The sequence below is a fragment of the Meleagris gallopavo genome, chromosome 4, assembly GCF_000146605.3.
Source record: "Meleagris gallopavo isolate NT-WF06-2002-E0010 breed Aviagen turkey brand Nicholas breeding stock chromosome 4, Turkey_5.1, whole genome shotgun sequence".
In the NCBI taxonomy this organism is placed as follows: domain Eukaryota; kingdom Metazoa; phylum Chordata; class Aves; order Galliformes; family Phasianidae; genus Meleagris; species Meleagris gallopavo.
This window is the reverse complement of record NC_015014.2, coordinates 896,064-920,967: the sequence shown is the minus strand read 5'-3', so window position 1 is coordinate 920,967 and position 24,904 is coordinate 896,064. Positions and strand designations below refer to the sequence as shown.

Below are 24,904 nucleotides of genomic sequence, written 5' to 3'. Positions count from 1 at the left end.
TAACAAGTCTTATTTGATACTACTGGAAATATTTGTGTGTGTAAGCAATGCAGCTCTCCAGCCTGTACCAAACTGTACAGCACAGAGAAATTTCTGTGCAGATGAATCTGCTAGTTACAGAGAATGCTAAGCTCAGGACTCTGTAACTGTATTTTGCCCTTTTCCAGAGGCAGACCCTTGAGAGCCCTTCAAGAGTTGTTGAGATAATTCTGTAGGTCCTCCTTACGTCTTTAAAGTGAGTGTAGCTTATGTGTTTCACGTAACGTGTCGTATCCCCCTTGCTGTCCTTGAATAAAGACCATGGCTTTAAACCAGTGTACTTTTGTTCCATGTCATATGGTCTGACTGGAATTTCTTATCTAAGTAAACGCTCCAAAGCACATTTTATGACACTCTTTTTAAAATATTTCAAATTTAAATGACAACAACAACAAAGAAAAACATTTATTGCTCTAATACATAACAGCAAGTTGATATTTTTATAAAGTGTTTTAAAAACCCCAAGAACTAAAATACTGTTTGATGATTACAGAAACTTTAGGACGTGATTATACAATGATTATACAGAATCTATATTCATTTTATACACAGAAGAAAGTTCAGGAAACAGTAAGCAGGAAACTCTTCTATGTATATGTGTATTAGCTACAATTATCAGCCCTATCCAGAAGATGCTGAGCACACTCAACACACTGACTTCAGCAAGTGTTAGAGATGGTCAGCAGCTGTACAGATGGAGCCCAAAGGATGTTCTTGAAGGAGTATGTGGTAGCAGTGATGATATTTTTAAGACAATTTTTCTTATGGAATCACTAATAAAATAAACTTTTAACGGTCATTGATAAGCACCAGCTCACAACACTGCATGTGGCTGCATCACTTGCACATTACACTTCCTGACACTGCATACACAATACACCTAGAATTCTCAGTGCAGAAAGAACTGAGAGGATTATTATGTAGCACTCACAAATTATCACAGGGAACACGTACTTTTCAGTGGCATTTTAAACAGTGAAGTTGCAATATTATTTTAGTGACTACATTCCTTATACAAAGGAAAAACATAAAGGAGTCAGTTACATACTTCCTGAAATTTTAATACTGGCTTTCAGGTTTTCTCAATCTAAAGTGCTTTCATGTTTCATATATTTTTTAAAATTTTCAATTTATACAAAAAAAAAAAACAAAAAACAGAATATTTATACATTTATTCTATATGTTTGAATGTAGTAGATGATTTAGTCTATTCCTGTTTCCTCACCCAAAAAATTGGCATTGCCATCTCCCAGATCTTCCTTTTGAAACCAAGTCTGTGAGCTTGTTCCTTGAATATAAGCATCCAGAAAATAGCAAATTCCAGGGATATCACTGGGAAAATTTGGAGGGAGTTCTTCTCTTGAGCGTGGTGTAAATACAAAACCTGGATATTCCTTTAATAATCTGTAACAAGAAATGAATTGCCTTGGTTAAAAGGGAATCAATCACTAATTGTTACTATATACAAATACAGTCCATAATTCTTCATGAACTCTTTATAAAACAGGTCAAAATTTACTTTAGTATTTATGTTTTTTACTGAAAAGTTTAAAAAAACTATTTATTTGGTAATCTTGATAACTCATTAAGTCAGGCACCAGTACAAGCAGGAATATTACCTCTCTTTTTTGTCTTGTCAGTGTTTTGAATATAGGTGCTGTATTTGTTGTAAGTTCTTGCAAAAATGATTTAGTTAGTTCAAAAATGAGAGCTAATTCAAATTAGCATGTGAAAACGGCAGCACAATTAATGTTAAACTAATGAAATACTGACAAGATTATTAACTAAGCTATTCAGATCCTCCTGCCAATTCTAGGAATTTTTTCCACAAAACCTAATGGTCTTCAATATCTGAAACATAGATGGCTGTTCTTCAGGGATAAATATTGACGACTGGTACCTAAGGTTCCAAATAAATACTGCTACAGATAGGAGTTGTGCAAGATGCCATAGTGTGTATATAAATCCGTATGAATGGGTCTTAATGTAAAAATATTAAACACAAAGACTGTTCTTGCATCATTCACTCAGGTGAAAAAGCATGCAGTGGCAATAATAACTATAGTTTACCCTTCAACTCCATTGCCTGTTTTCTAGGCATCCAAATAATTATGGTGTGAGTTTGTTTTTTTTCTTTCAACAGTTTACTTATTTGAGATGTTGTCTTGAGATGAATAAGCAGGCAAACAGAGAGCCTCTTACGCCTCAGAATATAAACAAGTTTTGTGTGAAAGAACTGTATAGTGATTTTAAGAAAAGACCATATCCAATCTGATTCAGAATGATTTGCCACGTGGACATGGAAAAAGTCATTACTGGCCACTACAGTTCTTTTGACTCAGCTAAGCACTGGAGATGATGATGCTATGTCTCTGTTTAGACTGCATGATCCAAACCCAAGTTACTTATGTGTGCTCTGATACATCTGCCTTCACCTGCAGAAGGTAATCTTTAGCTTTGCTCCCTCTAAGTCACACAGTACTGCCGCAGGGGATTTCAGAATATCCTATGCCAACTTCTCTGACACTGGCCACACAGTCCTGACACAACATCAGATACACAGCTCCAAGTAGAAGCTGAGTACAGCCAGCTGTCCAGGCTACGGTTCTGAATGTAGCAGATTATTTCAATTACTCCTGTTTCTGCACCCCCAAAAAATGGTACTGCTGTCTCTAAAATCTTTCTAAAATGAAAAAAATAATTTATATCCATATTTCTGGTTGTTATACTCATCCAGCACTATCACTTCCTACTAGTGAATTCATTCTCTGTAGTTCATATTTAAAATTTTCGGCTACTCTGGAAGAAACAATAAACTGTATGAGTTTTGTGGCATAAAACTCAGATCTTTACCTGGACCTCAGACAGTTGTTACCACCAAATTTAAAAAAGGTTTTTAATGTTTTGTCTGGAACATAAAAGACAGTATAACTTGGCCACGGACGTATTTGCAAGGTAATTTTAAGTATAACTAGAGATATAATACAAAGGGAATATTAGGCTAAGAGGACAAAGGAAAGATGATATATTTCCCATGGGAGAGCCTGCTAACTATCTGCATGAAACCAAATATCCTTTACTAAAAATGATCTGAGTGAATAATAAATAGTACAGCCTAGGTTCCACACTAAGAGGTCCAAATTGAGCTGGGATCAAGACATGCATGAAATAAACACTATCATGGTTGATTCGCTGCAACCTATTCATTCCTCTTCCTTAATCAAAAGAGAATGGGGATGTGTACAGTGATGCTTAACTATTGTTTGATTAGGATGTTATTTTCAAGTGCATCTGCATAAGTTTGGCATCCAGGAATTAAGGAAAATAGGTTAGGTGCCTTCGTGGGGTGCTGAATCGGCAGCTGCAGTTCTGACCTTCATTAGACAGGTTTTGGCCCCCGATACCAGATGCTTTTCTACAGACTTAGACAGTTGGCACAGACAGCGGGTCTCCTGTTTCTCCAAATAACATTGTTTGCTATCCTATCTCTGGAATGCAAGGTAGCAGGCTCAGACAGGGAAACCACAAATTAACGGAGAAGCAGCGGATTGGTGGACTGAGTTGTAGCTGATAAGATGACCAACCAGAGCGAGTCAAACGTTCTCCAACCTGACCCGGGTCAAAGAGCATACAGCGAGAAAGACGTGCAGCCTTCATCAAAAGACCACCAGAGGAGCACCGAGAGACACCACGTGTGTGTAAAAGAACTGAGACTCGGGGCGGGGAGAAATGTCAATCATTTTGGGGACTCATTGTAATAACCCAACCTTTTCTTGGAAATCTAATGCATACGTATGCAGCTTGTTCTTTAAGTATGTGCTTTTCTTGCCCTCTGGTATGCAGGCTTGGAGGGATTACCCACCTGCATCTGGCGTGTGCGCAGCGCTGATAAAACACACCTGCTTTATAACTCTGTGGTTATAGAGTTTGATTTCTGCACATCAGTGAAAGCCACCTCCCTCAGACAAAAGCCAATTTTATGAGAGGCAAAAAAAGGCAAGAGGTATATAGCTTCAGGGCAAGAAGCAAAACTGCCTCAGGTCCTCCATTTATTTTAATCATAACATCTGAAAAATAAATGTAAGCTGTTCCATTTCACTCTGTTGCTGCTTATGATTGCGTTCTGAATAAAAATAACTATTGTGCAATCACGAGCAGTCAGATAAAAAGAGTAAAAAGAAAGCAGGGAAAAATAACAAGATAATGAACAACTTTTACATTAACTACTTCAAGTGGAAATTTTACTGATGCACACTGTGAAGCACTGTACCTGTAAGTTGTTGGGCTGACATTTATTTTTCGAGGTACACTGCAAGATTCAAACTTGTTGGCAAGGGTTACGTTATTTCCAAAGAGACAATAACGAGGCATTTTAACTCCAACAACTCCAGCAAAAACAGATCCAGAATGAAGGCCAATACGCATCTTTAAATAAAAGGCAGAAAACGTCGTAATTAGGTAAGACAAATGAAATGGTTGAAGTTTTAAAAATTCTTTCTTTATTACAAAATAAAACTGAGCTGCTAATATAAACTGAGTTAGTACAGTCTACTTAATATGTCTGTATTCTGGTCATTACTGCTTGTAGATTGGAAAGTAGCCCAAGTATATCTTGCTTTGCATAGTAAATCACTCTTCATCTGACATGACTGAGATAAAGTTGGTCTTTCTGGCAGTATATTCATCTAAAAACACCATCAGGAGTTACTATGACACTTAAATATTTTCCTAGGAGGGACTGCATGGCACAATGTTAGACTGATGAAAGTTACTAAATTGAAATTGTAATTGCTTTGCTGTTAAGGTCAGAAGACAAGTCCTAGGGAACAGTGAAGAAAATATGTATATGCTCTTCAGCAGTGGAAACATTTTGATACCTCCTCTTTGCAATTCATAGTTTGAATTTTGAGTTTTGTTTAGTTGGTGCTGCTTTCTACGGAGAAGCTTCTAGAATTTATTTTTTCTTCCTATTTTAAAATTACTTTTAGAATGTAATAACATTCATCATTCAAAACTACACAAGTAGCATTTGCATGGAAATTATAAACATGTTGTAATACTGTCATAGATATGTTTCCATATTTTCAGGCATAATTTAATGTGATATTGTGAAACACAAATATAACGGTATTTATTTCCATCATTTTTAATACTGCTGTTCTCTGTGATAAATGTAGAGCCTGTAATCCTTGTAAAAAAACATTTTCTTGGTCTTAGAATACAAATATTCCTTAAAACACAATCAAAGAAGCCCGAAGCTCCTTTTCTAATGGGGCAAATGACCAGGCAAATATTAAAAATAAGCAAGTGCAAGACATAATTAATCAAGACACCTGTATTAAAAATAACAAGACCACATTCCAGGTGGAAAGTTCAGTAGCTGCTCATGTCTCCACGGAAAGGAGGCCATAAATGTCACTACCACTGAAACTGACAGTGGCCTCGCCAGCATTGGCACCATTCTTATGGTGACCAGCAACAGAATCATTTAAAGATGTGTGGATTACTGCAATTAGAGCATGTCTTTGATGATTCGTGTTAGTGACTGCTGCCTGAGAATACTTCCATGTTCTCCTAGGTTCTTATTTTGAAAGAGGATTAGTCTCCTAATTAGAAAATAATAAAATTGATTGCTAAGGAGACAAAAACAGCAGAGTATCAGTGTGGTCCCATTAATTTAGCAGGAACTGGGTTGATTTTAAGACCTCTGCTTCATCTTTATTTCTCCACAACATTCATATTCATAGAAATAAAGTAGTCAGCCTCTCCACCTATACACATTTGATTCCCCAACTTGTCTGAGTTAATGCAAATTTTCCTTGAAACAAATACCCCCAGACCAACTAGGCAATCAAAATTTTCCTTTTTACCATATAAAATATTATAAAATAAAATATATGACCTTGATAGGCTCCCCATGGGGAGACACCACCTCATCTGACAGCTCCATCATCTTCAGGGCCATCAATGCTATTTGGACAGCATGGGTTTCACTTTCTTTGTGTAAACCTCCAGCAACACAGTAGGCATCTCCAATAGTCTCAACCTAAAACAGGCACATTTGTTCTTTAGTATTACAATAGTCATATAAAAGAATAGTCTGTGGCTTCAATATGCTACCTCCCTATTGACTGAATCCTATTTGTCCTGCTAAATTATTTAAGTCTTGAATAAATCCTGTGGTATCCTTCAAAAGGCAACAGTGCACAGCTAGTATTTATTGCTGGGCACGACACTAGAATACTTTTCCTTGCTCTCCTACTGTCAGACACCTGTAGTTACATTAAACACATTGATTTACCCCAGATTCTTAGCACTGTAACTGAAATCCATTTTAGAAATGACCTCTTAGGTTTTGATGTATTTCTCGCTTGGCTGCATATATTGCTCATTCTGTTGATCTACTTTTGTTTTTGTTTTATGATTGATCTTAATATTTTTTTCTTATAATGAAGGTTTTAGGCAAAATATTTTTGGACTTCTATTATTCTCTGTCCCATTTTGTCTTTATTTCCTTTCCTGCCCCACAGCCCCACATACAAGCAAAAAATGTTGTACCTTGTAGACATCTAACTCTCCACATTGGTAATCAAAGCGAGTATAAAGCTCATTAAGCATGGTTATAACCTGCATAGGTGAGCACTGGGAACAGATGGCAGTGAATCCAACAATATCAGAGAAAAGCATTGTGACATTATTAAACTTCTTGGCTTGCACCACTTGTCCTTGCCACAGCTGCTGAGCAACTTCTCCAGGAAAAATAGAAAACAGAAGATCTACGGTCTTCTTCTTTTCCTCTTCAAGTGCTTGATGGGCCTGTTCAAGGGTTGCTTTCAGCTTTCCTAACCTCTTCTTCAGTCCATCCTGAGCTCTGGCTTGCTCTCCAATCAGAACAACATCTCTCAGTGCATTGTGAATAGGAATATCTGAAAGATATAATCCACGTCCTGTAAAATCTTCTAGCCTATCCACACATGGAGATCCCAAGAATAGGATTGCACTGGATTCAAGAATATAGATCATTTGGCCTTTGAGATCCATTACCTGAAACAGTTAAAGAAACAAGAATTCATGCACACCATGCAAGGCAAGTATTTAGAAACAAGAAACATATTTTGCTGAACCACAGGAGAATTGAACTGACCCACAATTCTCACATTTTCTTCTATTTGTTGGAGATAAAACATGGAATGCTAAATCATAGGGCTAAATAATAAGTTCAGTTTATTTTACCTTAGACTTCTGGTGCAAAAGGTAAAACAGCTTAAGGATAAAACACTAATGTGGTATTGGTAAGTATCAATTTTGTCTTAGGGATCAAACAAAAATCAAAAGAAGAATGTTGTGCATTTTTAGCCACCAATAAATTGCTATTGATTTGAGTGGCCAATAGATTTCTGATAAGAACTATACTGTTTGAGTCATGCACAACTCTCTCTGTAAGATAAAATGAGAAAATGTGCTTTGTGTTTTATTAAAGTTTTATTAAAGTACTCACTGAGACTCGAAATTGAAAAGCAGAAATACCAGAAATAACTCATTTTCATGATCTAAAAAATCAATATACTTTGTGTGAAATGCTGTTTTTGTGTTCTTCCCCTATTCGCTTGTGCAATGTGGAAGGTGCTGAGGAGGTCTCCTTCATGTTGCTTTGAATCACCTTTTTTTTTTTTTTGTGGTAGCAATTGCACCAGTTAAGATATATGACTATAAAAGATGCAAAGTACAAAAGATAACAAAGACTGAATTAACACAAGAAACTCCCTTCCTCAAATTCAAAAGCTGCTGTTTGCATCTAATTCAAGCTTTGGTAGAACTCCCACTGTCCCATTTTTTGTGTTGGTGATGCTCTTACCCTCAGCAACATGGCATGCCACTGGCTTTAGCTTAATTTATTAGTTTATCTCTGTATTTCCAATGACTCTTTCAAAATCAAGTTAACAGTCAAATCCCATTTGTGTAGTGGTTCAAGAGAATTTTCAGTGAATGTTGGTTTCAAAATCTGAATTACCTTACATTGTCCTCATAATAGATCATCATTATTAAGTTGTATTAGAGGTTGAAAGATAAGTGATGTAAAATACAACATTATTTTGTTTTATGGCTATTTTAACTCTACCTATCTTGCATGTCTCCAAAGAAGAAAACAAATTCATCACTGAAGTAAAGATTATAAAAGGACTCTTACCATAGATGACTTCAGATCAGTATTGTCCCATCTTCTCACTCGTACTGTAAACTGCATATTTAACATTGTCATTATTCCACTAAATGTGCAGCTTATTTTAGGGGTAAGAATTTCAAAATATTCTTCAAAATTAGGCTTAGCTTGAAATTCTCTTCTGGTCAAAAGTCTTCTTATCCCATTTCCAACTTGTAGAACAGACATATCCTTGTCAAACATAAAATGAAACGGGAAAATCTTACAGAACACAGAGGCAGGAATCACAAGTGAAGACTGCGGTTTACATGGAGATAAAGAAGGTTTTGCACTTTTGACTTGTATAGAGTACAGCAAATAGGGCTGATTGACAAACTCGGTGCAGTCATTATGGAAACAAGGAGGCATGAGCATGACTTCCACCTCAGTTTCATACAAAATATGAGCTGCTGCTTTAATAATGCCAGATAGAATAAGACTTGTGATTTTCTTGGGAAAGAAATAATACACGTTTAAGAAGTCCTGATCTTTCTCCAGGCATAATATGGAAACTTCTTCAAGTCTGTCCTTTTTTCCTGCTTCCTGACTGTGGCTACTTTGCTTCAGCAGAGTAGTGAAACTGTTCAAGAAGTCCTTAAGGGTTCCTCCAATAACCCCCAATATGTGTTCATCCTCTTCATAGCATATTTTGAACAGCTCTTCACCAAGAGATTCTCGTAGAGACTCCACAGGAACACCTGCATGGAATTACATTTAAATCAGAGCTATACTCATCATGCAATCTCAGGCTAGCCTCTAATTTTTTCGTCCTAAACCTAATGAAATCAGCAATATCCTTCACTGCTCCAGCACAGACAACTGAGGGCCTTCTCACTTAGGAGTCCTGCTGTGACCGACTAAGGTTGTTCTATCTGGTGCCTGAAAAACATGGAGAGATGGGCTGCAGTCTGGAACGATCCATTGTGCTGTGGTCAGAGTGTAGACAAAATGAATGCACATTTGGGCACGGGACTTAAACCAATTGCTTTAGCTTGATATAAAGAAATAAAATAATAATTAAAAATAAAAATAATAAAAAAGTAAGAATAAAATCAGATCTGTGCAGATATAAATACCGTGCCAAATCCAGTAATTCAAATGCCTCTAGGAATATTCCAGGGCTCTGAGACCAGGCAGCACAGAACAGCTCACATCTTCACAGTAAACTGATTTTAAAAGGATAGCTGAATGCAAACTGATTGCTGGGAACATCCTAGCTCCACAGCTAGCTCCACAGGAATCTTTTTGACAAGGGTTATCTGCCACATGATCAGCTTTACTGTTTAAGGTTACAGAGGACGATGCTTCACTTCGTGGAAATGTTAATTTACTAACTTCAATAAGTACTGGCTACTATAGATGTAGCCAGTTCCCATATTCCAAATTAAAGCAGTTCTCATCCCACTGACTAGAATCCTTCAGAGGATGTAAAGAATCAAACATTTTCTCACCAGTATAACATGTTACTAAAAATACTTTTCAACTCTCTCTAGATGTTGCATGTTGGGGGTCAGCATAGACTTGACAAATTTTGACACTCTGGGCTGTTAGTTGCCCAGAAACAGTTCATTCTATGTGATGTTGGCATTACTTCAGCCATCATGAGGAGGAAATTATTTAACAAGCCCAATTTATATATGCATATATTATTTTGTACATATCTCATTTTACATAAATATTTGTACATGTAATATACATGTATTATTGAACAAGAATGCATTACCTGCTGCAATAGCATGATCACTGATTATTTTTTCAAAATCTTCTCTATCACCAGTTTTTCTGCAAAGATCATAAAAAAAGAAATAAAACTCCTGAAAAATCAGGACAAATGGGACAGAAATAGTATGCAATACTATTTACTCTGTATTTACTCTGTAAAGATTAAGTTCTGCCAGTCAAATAGGAAGGTTTTGTTGTAGATTTTTTTCTCATTCAAAATGGGCCTTAGTAGGTTCTTAGATTATCCTGTGCATTTGTGATAAATTTAAATTTTAGTTGTCTGAATTCAGATTATGGATTGAGGCCAAATGCTGCAGTGTGTCATTGATTACAGCCTCTTTGCAACAACCTTATCTTTTGTTTCATTTGTATTTTGCTACTTGCAGTTGTAAGTGTATTTCATATTCACAAATAATAAATATTGTATATATAATATATATACAAATATATAGTGTAATTTGAGTATATATTTAAGCATTTCTTGGAATTACATTAAGTTAAAGAGAGGTAATAAAGCATTTGTTTTTGATAGGAAATACCAATCAACTCTAAAATCACTTGTCAATTGGTAGAGATCCTGATTTCTGTGTTACAAAACAGCAACCCTATGAGTTCTAAGGTTGATAAATATCAACTGAATGTCAGACACAAAATGATGAGATGTAGCTTAGATCAATCTTCGCACAAGCTGTGAGCCTTTGATACAGATTATCTGAATTTCCTTACTTGAAATAACTTAAACATATGTACATGCAGAATACAGAATAGCATACTACTTTTTTTGCTTCATTCTCCATATTCCAATACATAATAAAGTATTCCAATCAGCAATTATAATACACTTCTGAGCAGCTATGAAGAATGTAAGCATTCACATACTAGAAAACAATTTTTTTTTTGTATAATCATTTGAATTTAAAATTCTTTTCCCAGACTCTTAGAAATACCAGTGGTTTATTTATTATTAGAAGGCCATACAATTGTGAAATAAGACAACTATATCCATCTTTCCCATCTATGTCTGAGTGTTCCCCCAGAACATCTGCTTATTTTAAGCAATGTTTCCCTGCACAAATGGCTAAATTTGCCCATTAAGCCAACTTAGATTGCATGAAATGTCATGCAGCAATTTAACAAGGTAACAGAACACAGATTCCAGAAGTCCTGATTCCCAGCCAGCACTCCAGTCATTATGAACTCTGCAAAACATTTCTACTGCATGGTTTAGTTGCAAGTCTGTTATACATACATACCTGGTTTCTTTTATCCTGTGCTTTGCTAACGTTCTCTGAAGTGCAAGATTTAGTCTTTCAAACTGAGAAAGAAAGAAAGCTACATTGATTAAATATCATTGCTGAAAATTTAATCATAACATTTTATACAGAGAAGAATTACTGTGCTGTCCTTGGGACTGCCATATTTTTTCAAGATAGTATAGTTAGAAAGAGTGTGTTGTTTCTGTGCTTGGGGTTTAGATCATGTTGATGCCTTAAGCTCCATATAATCATAGAATGGCTTGGGTTGGAAGGGACCCCAAGGATCATCAGGTTCCAACCCCCCTGTCGCAGGCAGGGCCACCAACCTCCAGATCTGGCACGAGATCAGGCTGCCCAGAGTCCCGTCCAACCTGGCCTTGAACACCTCCAGGGATGGACGGGGCATCCACAGCCTCTCTGGGCAGCTGTTCCAGCACCTCACCTCTCTCTCTGTAAAGAATTTCCCCCTGACATCCAAGAACTTTCTCTTACCATGCAGTACCAGTACCTATTGCTCCAGTACCACTATAACCTATAATTAAAGCCCCTTATTTGATGTGCAAGTGTGGTTAGGCGTTCTAAAAAATGATGTGCTTTACCTCCAAATTGTCAGATGACAATAAAGATAATACTGCTGAAAATTAACTAACTCGACTTTCTAGCATAACTCATTACCCTTAAAAAAGAGCAATCCCTTAATTCAGAACTACTAAGATCAATAAGAAAAATTTATTCTGACAAAAAAAAAATAGAACCCAACAAAACAAAACAAAACAGAATGACACAACAAAAGAAGAAAAACAAATCATCTACATTCTGCATTATACACTCAGCAAAACATATTAAAAAGTTGTAATGACTAACTTTTCCCGAAATAATACCTTTTTTTTTCAGGGCAATTTTCAAAATTGTCAAGGTTGAAACAGCGAAAGGTAGCACAGCTTCAAAAGCAGCTACTACAAATCAATATAATATTCTTTGATTCAGATTATCTCCTTTTTCAGGACTATAAGACTTTGAGACAATGCTAGAATCACTTATATATATATGTAAAAAAAGAAATCTGACTATGTATTCTACAAATGGTTTGGGTTGGAAGGGACCTTTAAGATAGTCTGGTTTCAAGCCCCCTGCTATAGATAGGGACACTTCCCACTAGACCAGATTGCTCAAAGTCTCATCCAGCCTGGCCCTGAATGCTTACAGGCATCCACACCCTCACTGGGCAATTTATGTTAAGTCTAAGTACGCATTCCTCAAGTAGTATTAACATACATATGTATTACATATTCTAATAATGTCCTCCACTTTTTATATTTGAAAGTGAGGTAATTAAGCTCGTAAGTAGTCTAAACAATGTAAGGACCAATTTGATCAAAAGTTTATCCTGCTTACACTATATCATGGATTTCCATGCACAGCTTACTGATGTCACAAGGAGTCTGTGAATCATGATATGGCCACGTATTTTGAATGGGAAAGAAAATGAGGTTGGTTGCTAACGAAAAGCAAGGCACTTTAAAGTATCAAAGCAATGAAAAACGTTTTTAAACAAACAAAACCCTTCTATGAAGAATGACTGGGAAGGTTTCTGTCTACAGACCCTGAAACTGGACAGCGTGAGAACAGACTACTATATCTGAACAAAGTTCCAATTCATAAAACTTCAATAACTGTTAATATCTGCGACAATAACCTTGAGGTTCAGTAGCTTTGGGAATACATGGTCACGGTCTCCTTGACTTTGCCAGTCATTTTTCCCAGCAGAGGGTCTAGCCTGCTGTGTTCACGTAACAGGCAGCTGCATACACTTACATCATTTTTAAAGAAAAATATTACTGATTATTTCACTAAAAATCCCACCAACAAATACATGTTGAAAATAAAAATCAAATGAAATGCAAGAGTACAGCCAATCTTAAAGCACCAATCATGGCATCATAGAAAGGTTGCTTTGCCAGTTCGTTGTTGAGTTGGAAGTCTGCTTTAGCCTATAAAAGTTGATAATAAAAAGTTTTGCCAAAAAAATAATAGATGGAAGAATTGAAAAATAGACATGCAAACAGCACAATTAGTAAGGCACACTGAATGCTCTTAGTACAAGTAACGGAATTGCAATAAACTGAGTATTCAGAGATGGCCATTCACTATGTCATCCCAATATAGACCAGTCTATTTGTCCATGTTTTCAGCAAAATTTGAGGCATACCCACACATTGAATGTTATGCAGTTGCACTTTCTTTAAAGCTGTAGTTCTTCATATACAGAAAAAGCATGTGCTGTGTCTGTTTTCACTAGAATTGAGCAGAGATTATTACTGAAAATATATTAATTACCCCAGTGTTTCAACATAATCTGCATTTCCCAGTTGCACAGATACTCTGATCAGTCTCTCCAGGGCAAAGAGTCAGACGTGGTTTCTGCTGGAGGACACTGGAACTTAGATGATAAGTTCTGTAGTGTTTACTCATTTAAATCTAGTAGCTATGACACAGCTCACATATGACAAAAGTTCTATTTCTTTGTTTGAATCATTTGCTCAAATATACGCTTTAGAATTTTCCTTTGCATTAAACATGTCTTTAAAGTAATATCGCAGGAGGTTAGTATAATAGCAGATGAAAACAGTGAGTTTATTTGTGTATTTATTTGTAATAACGAATGATACACATCGTATGGATTCAGTTAGGTGAATTGATTAGGTAAACATGGAATTCATGTAATTAGCTACCAGGGCAGAGTTTCTCCAGCTGTACTCATAAGATTCTTTGGAAAAATTCTTTGGAAAGACATGCTCTTAAGAGGAGCAATTAAAATGAGCAGCAGAAAAGTGCAAATACAGGACAAAACATAGGGAAATACAATGGAAGGGATAGTTGAAGAGCAGACAAAACTGATTGTGGCAAAATTGTATAAAAAAGGAATTGGAAAGGATGAAATGACGATTTAACCTCTGCTGACCTACATAATAATACAAGCTCTGAAGTCAAAACAGCTTTCAGAAGGCTTACACCTAAAGGCTTGCATAAAATAAATTTTAATGTACGTAACGAAACACTAGTATTAATACACAGTACCCATTTACCTCAGGAAATATTAGTTTGCAGATGCTTTCAGTTAATGTGTGCAGGTACACTCTACTTCTGCTCGTTTTCCTTTGTGGAAGGTTTCCTTGAGTGTCTTTTTCGTGGACTTCTTTGCAGATGGGCAAAGCTGCTCTGGAGCTGTTTTCTGTGCAGCCCTTCTCATGTTCATCAGCAATACGACTTTGAGTCAGTAAGGAGAAAGGACATTCCCCCGTGATCTTCAAGTCCTTCAGTTTTGTACAGAACATGCTGTACTGTCTTTCTATTGAGGGTAAGAGTACTTGGCTTGGTATTTAATAGTACTCTTCTGTTTACTAACAAGAGAAGAAGATGCCAGAATATTTGATGAAGCAACCACTGTGGAAGATTATTGGTAGCTGTAAGTCATCTCAGGAAAAAATGTGTGCCCCTAGAAAAGAAGAAAAAAAAAACAAACAAAAAAAACAACGCAAATGCATTATTTTATTTTCTCCTTTAAAAATGAAATGGCAGTTTTTACCACGCATGAATTAAAATAATGGCTTTCCTAAAGCCTTGCTCAAGAAAACACTTAAGCTTTGCTCATGCAGTATTTTAAGCATGTAATCCCTACTGACTTGAATGCTTCAGGTATTTAAAATTGTGTGCATGGCTAAGTGCTTGGCTGAATCGTGGCTCCAGCAATTAAGGCAGAGGAACTGTTTTATCTGATACATCTTTGTTCATGATGATGGATGAGGTTCCTGAAAGAGCAAATAGCAAAGTTCTAATGAGAAAATCTTTTTAATTCTTCATAAGCAGCTATTAAAACTACTTGAAGTGGCACAATGAAACTGATTTGTAATGGATGCTTAAATCTCCATTTAATCAATGCCAAAGGCATCCTTCTTGGAGCAGAGAACTATTTGACTGAAGTTAGCACTCAGCTGCCTGGAACAGCTGACCGTCCAAGACCATGGGTTAGTGCCTGCTGTAAAAGCCACAGCTACTGTCCACAACAGGTGGGAAATAGACACGTAACTGATGCAGTTGCTTGGAAACGCCAAGAGATTTTATGCTTTTACAGGTGATGTCTTTCAAACAATGCATTAAAGCCAGAGTTGAACATTTCAGTTTAATTTGGAATTAATTCCCTGCTTGTTTTATTTATTTCAGTAAGATTTAATTCATTTTCCATTGACCATACCTCATTTAATCGGATCTCCTCATCCCCACGCAATACAAGATAACCCTTGAGAGCTTCTGGCAACACTTGAAGCAGCTGAAGCATTACATTTCTCTCTCTGGAGGTACAGGCCAATAAGGCTTTCTTTCAGAGGCACTGTGGCTTCAATCAGGCTGTGCACCACACTGCTTATTCCTCTCTCTGAGACAACCAAAGGGCCACCAGACCGAGGTAAAAAATAATTCCCTAATACAAGTTATGAACTGCCGCTTTTGAAACAGCGGTAATGAACGGCACAGCAGGGGAGTGCTGCACAAGTGATGCAATAAAAGTAGCAACAAGCAGAAGGCACTCTGGCTGGACCTCCTGCTGAAAAAAAAAGCCTGGCAGAAAAGGCCCTTTTCAAGTGTGCTGCAATGCTGATGGTGGCAGGACAGCTTCTAGAGGGCATCTATCAAAACTACAGAAGCATTATTGTAAGAATCTGTAAATACAATGATAAGAAGAAGAGGCAAAAGAATGTTTGCATAAGATTTTATATTCCTGATTTCAATGCTGAAATTTACTTGTTTCTACTATATGAATATCAGTAACACTTTATTTTTTAGGGCTGCATACTCTGGTGTAGCAAACGTGGCAGTGAAGAGTTCCAAGCAAGGATCACGCTCTCGAGATATACATGAACATATACTGTTATTAGTTATAGTATAAGCATCGTTATATATACATAAATATTTTTCTTCATTAGCCGTTATAAAACCTCATATTACATTATTAAAAGAGAAAAGCAAAACAAAAAAAATAAAAAAATCCACCTTTCCTGTACTTAACTGTACTTCTTGTTGAATTCGTGTACTGAAATACTGTTAAGAAAAGGAATAACATAATTATACATTTGAACCATTGTCAAAGGATGAGAAGATCAATGGCTGTGATGGAACTTACATACATATACTTAAGCACTCTGCTGTTTGGGGCCTTAGATTTCAACATATATCTACTACTAGATTTTGAAAGAAAAAAAACTAGAATTTTGAAAGAAAAAAAAGTATATTTAAAGTATCTCTCAGCGAATGTGTGCTAGCTAAAAAAAAAAAAAAATGTTCTCTGCAAAGAATGTAAGCTGGAGTTAATGGTTAAATTAGATACCAAGAAATACTTACGGCATTTGCACTGAACTAAGAACAAAGGCAGTGACTGACCTTCAGCAACGATCACTGGTTTCTGGTTGGGTTGGGCTTTTTGGTTTGTTTTTTCCCCTATTGCTGGTGGAACTGTTTTTCTGTTTCTATAAGCCAGTAATCCTGAATTATCTGGGGGGAAAGGGGGGGTCACTGGCATGCTAGGATAGTGTATTAATTAGTGTATTATTAGTGTAAATGTCCTGAAGTTCTTGTTTTCCCATGAACAAAGGGAATGGTCCCTTGATAGCATATATCCCAGTTCAAACCAGTGTCAACTTAACAGGCACGACAAGTTTAAAGCGGTGACCAAAGCAAGATTATGCTCTTGGCTTGCAGTGACAAGACCCTCTAAAACACATATTTGAAGAAACAAAGTGAAAACCTCGTGCCATCACATCTTCAGAGGATTCAAACACTGAAATAAAAAGTATCTATAAACTAGTTCTTTCATAATTGAAAAGTCAAGTTTCCATTTGGTATCCTACCTTGCACTTAATCCATCTAAAATTCAGAAAACATCATTTTCTAGGAAAACCTGCCCCACACCAACTGTTACTGGGCAGTGTTTTTTACAAGTCTGTAGGAGAAGGACTGTGAATCATCTATGTTGTGTTTAAAGAAGAAATTCCAGCAGTACGATGGATTTTAAAAAGTTATAAGAAAGATGAGATATGGTACATGTCACAGGTTGAACCAAACATTTGCAAATGCGTTTCAAGAATTATAGACTCCAGCCCTCCCATTTTTCATAATGTTTAAAAACATTTTCTGACCATGAGAAAAAAATATGGCACTTGAAAAAATATGGAAAAGTTTCTGGTTTTGATCCCTCTCCAAACATGCTTTGTGAGAGCTTATCCCATGGGAGCAGCAGTGTTTTATATGAATTCTTCATCTCTGCTGTATTAATTGCTGTCATATTTACCTTTGGAAGCAAACTGAAAATTGAAATTAAATAATCTGTGGTGAGAACAAACTACAAGCAACAAATTTATTTAGTGTCTGGCTGAATACAACATGGCACTGTGCCACTCAGAAAAACTAAGATGACTTCACACGGCATAGTCATAGCAGTAGAATAATTTAACAATGTTCAAAATGCTTTGTGCAAACATTTCATTGTGTATTTACATCTGTACTTGTCTTACAGCCAAAAGGTCTTCCTGTGTGATTATTTGTACTAGCTGCTTCTGAATATTTTCCTCTGTTAAAACAGTTCCTTGACAATTGCAATGAATAAATCATACAGTAAAACTGCCTTATATTAATGCAGTCATTTATAAGAATTAAGCAATAACACTTGCTAACAGTAGCTAAAGTTGTTATTTAATCTTAAAGACACGGGAGGAAAAATCAGAAGCAATGTTAAATACTTCTTTCTTTACATAAGCCACATCATTTGATCAGAGTCACATACGTTATGCTATAGTGCCACTTTTTATTTTTAGTCAGACGTATCAGTTAGGTGAACTGAGCATAATGAGCAATAATTTTAAAAATATATATTGACTGATGCAAAAAAACCCTCAAAATATATTACTGACTGTATCTAACTTTCTGCAGCACAAGAGCAATCGCAGTGCTTGAAGGAGCTTAGTGTGGTCTGGAACTCATTGCCTGAACGGGAAGTAGTTGTTAACATCTGTCTTGTCTTTATGCAAAATGGAGACTTGCAATTCCCACCAAGCTCTAATCCTCGTGGGATTAAAGAAATCACTGCCTTTTACCCCTTGCCAGTAGGCCTCAGCACCGAGCAAGGCAGGATCTGTCTGGCTCTTTACACACAAGCAAACCACAAGTAGCAAGACAGATTAGAACCCACCACCCTATCAGGAATAGCTCAATGTGCATTTTGCTCTTTTCAGCAAAGAATCTCACGTAATAAAACTAAATCCTATAATTTTGACTTAAATTCTGAAATGCAATAGCAACACTTGACTTTTCCTACTTAAAGAGACATGTGCAGCAGCAGAATCAAAGCTTTGATTTGTCCATTTCCAAAGATTTTAAGGAGCTTTCTAAAATGCTCAGAGAAAATTGATCAAGTCTGCATCAAAATAGAAGTTAATATTTTAAGAAGTCAACGTAAGCTGTTTTTTGTGTTTTTTTTTAAATCTCACTAAATCCTGCACAAGTAAGCAAACTAACTTACTTGGGCTGCTTCATTGAACTTGAGCACATTCAGTGTGCACATACCTTCAAAAAGTTGATTTGTTTGGGAATGGCTGCTTTGGGAAACACAAGATATATGTAACTGGAGGAGACGGGCAAATCTGTTTCCAAATGTCTGAGTGGCAGTAAGTCATAACAGATAGAAAAATGCTAGTCAGTGCCAGTTGTTGACTCAAGTGGAGGACATCTTGGAAGACACATGTCCTTGTAAACAGGACCAGGGTTTTTCTCTGCATCTCTGCATTCAGAGACTAAACCTTCCACTGAAATTTGAGGATGCCTTATTTATTCCTTTCTAGTAAGTTAGTTCTGTCATTAACAGAGTAAATACAATGGCTAGCTTACCTGAGGACAGCTGTGTCATTGGCCAAGAATATCATGTAGTGTACACATTAGATGTAGTACATTGTAGGGACAGGATTTTTTAAAATTAATTAATTAATTAATTAATTAAATTAAAATACCAGTAAGACCAAGTTGCATAAAGAATATAAGTGTAAAAAGAAAATTGCAAAACCAAGGACTTGGGTGTTAGGTGACCACTGAATCATCACTACACTTACATAGTGATCACTACACTTGTGTTGTGATCATTACTACACCTGTGTAGATACCATTGTACTTACACTACAAAGTAATACCTTTTTTTCAGTAAGACTCTAGGCTCTTTCACTGCACAGTTGCTACTTGAGCAAAGGCCATAATTGAAGACAAGACTGTTGTCCTCTCTATAGATCAGGTGAAATGATTTTTAACAGGGGACTTCACAATAAGGCAGTCGTACCCCTGACATGGCTGGATTCAGCAACCTCAAATTATACTCTATCTCCAGAAAGGAATATGCTTTGTCAGGCACTAACTTGTGCTTTTTCCCTGTAAACATCCAACCCTCTTTCTGACAAGCTGTCCCTACTTCTCATCTGTCTGTACACCAGAGCCCTTTAGGGAAGTGTTATTTTTCACTCCAAAGCACTAAATGCCATTTTGTGCTGTGCAAGCCTAATTCCAGTGTCCTGACTTCCAGATTTAGCTCTGTTTGGGGCTATTTCTAAAAGAAGTACACTCACAACAGTTCTATTAATCACAGCACACCTTTGGTAGAAAGGAACTGCCTGTACTTAAATGTCTAGTGAAATTGCAGTGACTACTAAACTAGGTAGTTTACATACAATACATACAACATATGGGTAGTAATACATACAATACATACTACAACCCATAGTAATCAATTGTTAATTTAACAGCCCAAATATTTTACCAAACCCAATTTCAATGTGGTGACTCATCCCTGTGTCCCATATAACAGCTTAAGCTAAAAATCTAGACATTGCTTACAAGACTTTCTCCCCATTTCATGTGAAATTTCTTCACCTTTGTACACTTTTCTTCATGAACTGCTTTAAGAAACAGAGAAATGCAATCAGTTATTTCCACAGCGATACACATCTCATGGACTGTGATCTGCTGCAAAAATGACAATTCAAAGCTAGGAGATGCAGAAAATAAGAAAGTTGAATTATTCCTTTGTTCTCGTGGCAATCAGCAGAAAATAAGTTTCAGGGAATACATAAGCAAACTTCAAAACTTCTAATGTATGTCATTTTAAGGTCGTTTCTTCTGCTTTAAAACATTAACGTTGGTATAAGAACAACAAGCTCTGTGCCTCAGCAGAGAAACCAATGGGCTTGGAGACAGGCTGAATCCCTAGTTTTAAAGTACCACTGAATTTCTGGTACTGATTGACCCATTTCCCTCCAGTGGTCTACAGCAAATTCCTGGATCCAAATATAACCCTAAGAGAGGCTTAGGCTGGTTAAATGCACACGGGAAACCTTAATTACTGCAGCCATGTTTTGGCATGTAACTAAAGGAAGGGCCGATTCCCAAATGTAACTTATAAGATACATATTTGTCATTTTAAGTATCGCATGCACTTTCACAGGGTAAATATTTTTCCTGTGTTAGGACCAAATAACAGGGAGGCATGCTGAGAAGATAGCGTGGGAAAATTTTTCTCTTCCTGTTAGTCAAAGGCGATCTGTGAAAACATTCCACAGCAAGCCCAGCAGGCAGCCCCACAGCACCTGATTCTTGGCTCTTCCATCATGCTCACAGGCAGAAATAGCAGTTTTGGATTGTGGTGCTTCCTCTAAACTCCACTACAGGTCCAAAACATGGGTAGTACCTCCAGCTGAGTACTTGTAATAGAGGTGGTGCTCATGAAAACTCCAGCTACTTTAACCGTGGGAGCTCTGAAGGTTGGCTGCTCACGGGCCCTAGTTCTGGGGAACAGCTAGAGATATTTCATGCAAGTACAATCTGTTGTGTGCAGCCACAACTCATTATTTAAATGTCTTCAGAGCTCCTCATAATGAAGTGACATAATTGGTGACACCTTAAGTGATCCAGGTACGCAGTGGGGGAAGCGACTAAAACAGTAAGGACAAACATTAGCAAAACCTATCCCAAATGTCCAGAAATTATTTTCACACTTCTAAAGGAATATATTTTGAATATAGCATTTCCCTTTAGTCTGCATTTGCAGTCCACAAAAGATTTTAGTGAGCACCATAAGAAGAAAGCATATAAACAAACGGATGTCTTCAGCACTCTTTCTGTCATTTCAAGAATAAGAGCTTGACTTGCAGAAATACAATGTTCATGGCAGTGTGAAGGAGTTAAACACAAAGATCAAAGTCTTGCCCGTAGTCAGTGGAATGTAAATTAGAATTCACAAAAGGCAAAGCATTGTGATTCTAGAACATGAAATAGTTGTCAGCTGTTGTGTTTTCTGATTCTTTCCAAATACCTACTTACAGCTGTATCTCTCAAGCTTACCAGTGCAAACTTTTCTTTGAGTATACCTATGATTTTGTATATCTGAGAGATTTGATTTTTGTTTAGCTCATAGATTGGAAACGCTTTCTAGAGCCAAAGAAAGTAAAAAAACAATTGTAATCTGCTGTAATAGAAAAGAAATGAATAGCTTTCTCAGAGTATTTTGCACTGAAATCTTTACCTAGTATTTATGATTTAACCAGGATTGCTACATCTTCTATAATAAATGAAACAATAAACTTATCAAAACTGCCCATTGCTAACGCATGAAGTTACTTCTCCTTTGAGCATCACGGTATTAACTGTAAAGCATCCAGAGATGACCAAATAATTCTTCTGCATCTTCAAAGACACTCGTCTTGCTGAGTCTTGTATCTGCATGAATTCATCTGCCTGAAGTTGAATGTGCATAATTGTTTACAAAACTGGCCCACAGGTTTTCCTAAACACCATTACTGTTTTCCAAAGATACTGGAGTGTCATAGAGGAATATAAAACATCGAGTGTAGTGTCTTAGTGCATATGTTAAAATACTCCCTTTGTGTTCAGAGCTTTAAATAATAATGAACAGCAAGTTTTAGAAATGATGGAGTACTAAAAACTTCCTTGAACACATCTTAGAAAATGGCTTGAAAATTAGGTCTGCAGAAAGCCAAGTGTTTCACTAGTAGCTTTCAAGAGCAGAGTTTTTAAAATGTAATTTTTGTCACCTCTGACTTGTGTGTACAATGTCTACAAGATCATTTTCACACTGAAAATCACAGACAACTGCCTTTCATATTTATTCATATTTAAGAACTCATGCCAACTCACACTGAAGTCGATAGTAAGCTTCTGGGTATAGTAGGAATAGGATTAGTCCCTATCAGTTCTCCTACTATTGTCACCAAAACACTGGCTTGGCTTGGCTGTTTTCTTCTTTTTGAAGAAAAATATGCCCTTGGCTTTTGTTGTTCTAGGTTTTTGCATGTTGGTGTGTACATATGATATTAAACACACAACTAGTCTCACTTGAGATCAAACATGATGCATGAGAAGCTAAAAGCAAGAATTTCTAATTAGTGAAGATAGTTTGCCCTGCAGCAGCAAGGTCATGGCCTTCTAATTTTTCAGATAGGAAAAAAAGTATCTATTAAAGAGGTGTATTCATTCAGAACAGGCAGTAGAAGAGATGTTTTCACAGTCATCATGCAGCTACTGATAGTGCTTTACCTAGAGCACAAGGCAGAGAAAACAGCTCTGAGGAAGAGATCAGCCACTTTCTTAATTGTTCTCTACCATAACATCTGCAGGGCTGAAACAGAAGGCACCTTTCTTTTCTGTTTAATAGTTACAGATGTCTTCTGCTACAAAACACAATTAAAAACAAACAAAACAACAATCAAGTTCAGGTACAAATTCAGGTGGAGATAAATTACATGCATTTTGACCGTAAGGGCTCTTCTGCTACTTTTCCCACAAAATTGTGCAACTCCAGGCAAGGTTCTCAAGTCTTTTTCCCAATTTGGAAAATGCAGATAATTAGTCCTTTAATCAAGGGAGATGATTTCATTATTTTCATGAGACAAGGATCATATGAATGATACTTACCAAACAACATGCTTGTGATCCAAACAAATGCCTTTTTAATGATAGAGAGCCTGAACACTGCACAGTGTGAAACAAAGGGTAAGCTTTCGTAAGTTATTCAATGTAGAGAACATGTAACTGTCCACAGTTGTTGATCTCACCACCTGTACAAGAGCATTATCTGCAGTTACGTTACCATCAGTGTGTACTTACCTAAGCCTTAAACACCAAAGCTCTGCTGCACTTCTCAGATAGCAGTCTTTCTCATTGCAAACTAATGTTATGATGAAAATCTGCTGATCTTTATTATGTGAGAAAAAATAGAAAAAGGAGAGTAAGGAGATAAAGACAGAAAAAGGAACAAAGAAAAAAAAAAAAACAAAAAAAACAGAAAGCAAAGAAGGATAGAAAAATTTCCAAAGGATCAGACAGTTCTTTTACTCTGATACTTGCTTTTTCTCCACCACAGAAGGTAGGAAACTTAGTTTGTTGTTCAAGGTGTGGCAGATTATGCTTCAGTGCTGGGAGCCTTTGTGTTCCAGTCCTCAGGCAAAATGAACAAGCAACAGCTTGAGTGTCTTGCATTAGAGGCTAGTGCTCCAAATCGGAGTGTCAGCAAAAGATGTAGCAGCACACAGGGATGTGGAAATGACAGCTTCACAACGGATGTGAAGTGCCTGTCATCCTCGAAGGCTGAAGTCTGAACACTGCAGTGGTAGGAAAGGACTTCAGAAGATCTGGGCTGCATAGCTTTCGCAGAGGAAATGGCCTCGTCTCAGATTTATTTCATTACGAAGCGAAATTAAGACCAAATGTAACTGTTAAACATCTTGGTTGCAGCACGTCACCTTCTGCAATGATAAACTACCCAGACATCATCAAACTCGCACCAAGTGCAGGAGCTGCCCCACACTGAAGGCCCTTTCAAGTACTACTTCCCACTCAAATGATACACAGCACCCACTCTGTATTTACTATTCTCTAAGCCTTTAAAATGGCATACTAACCATGACCACCTGTTTCTGTTGGGTGGTGGTTGTTGTTTTTTTCCCACTATGCTAAGACATCACATCATTTTCAAAAATCTTACCGAGATGGAGACTGTAATGAAAAGTGCATCTCTATTTAAAGCTTCGCAAGCTGTCACAGACTCTCCTTGGTTTTTACTGCCTTTTACTTCGAGGCAGAAACAATTTTAAAATAATTATGAGGGTTAAGCAAGGGCCAGACAGTAGAGTACCTCCAATTTGTAATGTTACATATTTGTGCTTTGAATAGGAGCTCTAAACCAGCACCAAAAACAGCTCTGTTGTTTCAGATGTGTAAAGGCACGGAAACTGGACAGTAAACCGAGATCAAACCCTAAAAATAAACCAAAAGCAAGTCCTGGAAAGTTCACATGTACTCAGAGAACTACCTCAAACAGATTTTGAATTATTATTATCCTGAAAAGAAATGCTCCTTTGACTGGAAAGTTAATTGTATCGTTAACTGGGTTCTTTATCAAAGAAATCCCATGACAAGGAATAGGTTCCATCTGTGTGTGTATATGCAGAGAAAGATGTGCTCTATAAGCAGTTCTCTCTTTTTCTAGGGATATATGACATTTCAGAAGGAAAAGGCTAAGAGAACTTTTTTATAGTCAGGGCAAAGGGAAGGATTGATAGGCATGAGTTCCCAGAGGATAAAATGA

At 36.8% G+C, this 24,904-nt stretch overlaps 1 protein-coding gene across 1 annotated transcript; it reads right to left on the bottom strand.

The window, feature by feature from the left end:
* Window positions 1-429: 429 nt before the first annotated feature.
* GUCY1A1 (guanylate cyclase 1 soluble subunit alpha 1) lies at window positions 430-22,967 on the bottom strand. The gene is made up of 9 exons (XM_003205356.4): window positions 22,855-22,967; window positions 14,304-14,713; window positions 11,215-11,276; window positions 9,963-10,021; window positions 8,228-8,937; window positions 6,598-7,083; window positions 5,942-6,085; window positions 4,310-4,464; window positions 430-1,443 (listed from the first exon to the last, which is right to left on the bottom strand). The coding sequence occupies exons 2-9, from the start codon at window positions 14,550-14,552 to the stop codon at window positions 1,242-1,244; spliced, it is 2,067 nt and encodes a 688-aa protein (XP_003205404.1). The 5' UTR covers window positions 14,553-14,713; window positions 22,855-22,967; the 3' UTR covers window positions 430-1,241.
* Window positions 22,968-24,904: the final 1,937 nt, after the last annotated feature.

Excerpts from the sequence above, each read along its gene's own strand:
- GUCY1A1 (XM_003205356.4), bottom strand. The coding sequence starts at position 14,552 with ATGTTCTGTACAAAACTGAAGGACTTGAAGATCACGGGGGAATGTCCT. Across the intron at positions 11,277-14,303 it reads GCAAACTAATATTTCCTGAG|TTTGAAAGACTAAATCTTGC; the intron begins GTAAATGGGTAC and ends TTTCTTTCTCAG. Across the intron at positions 4,465-5,941 it reads CCCATGGGGAGCCTATCAAG|ATGCGTATTGGCCTTCATTC; the intron begins GTCATATATTTT and ends TTTTATTTAAAG.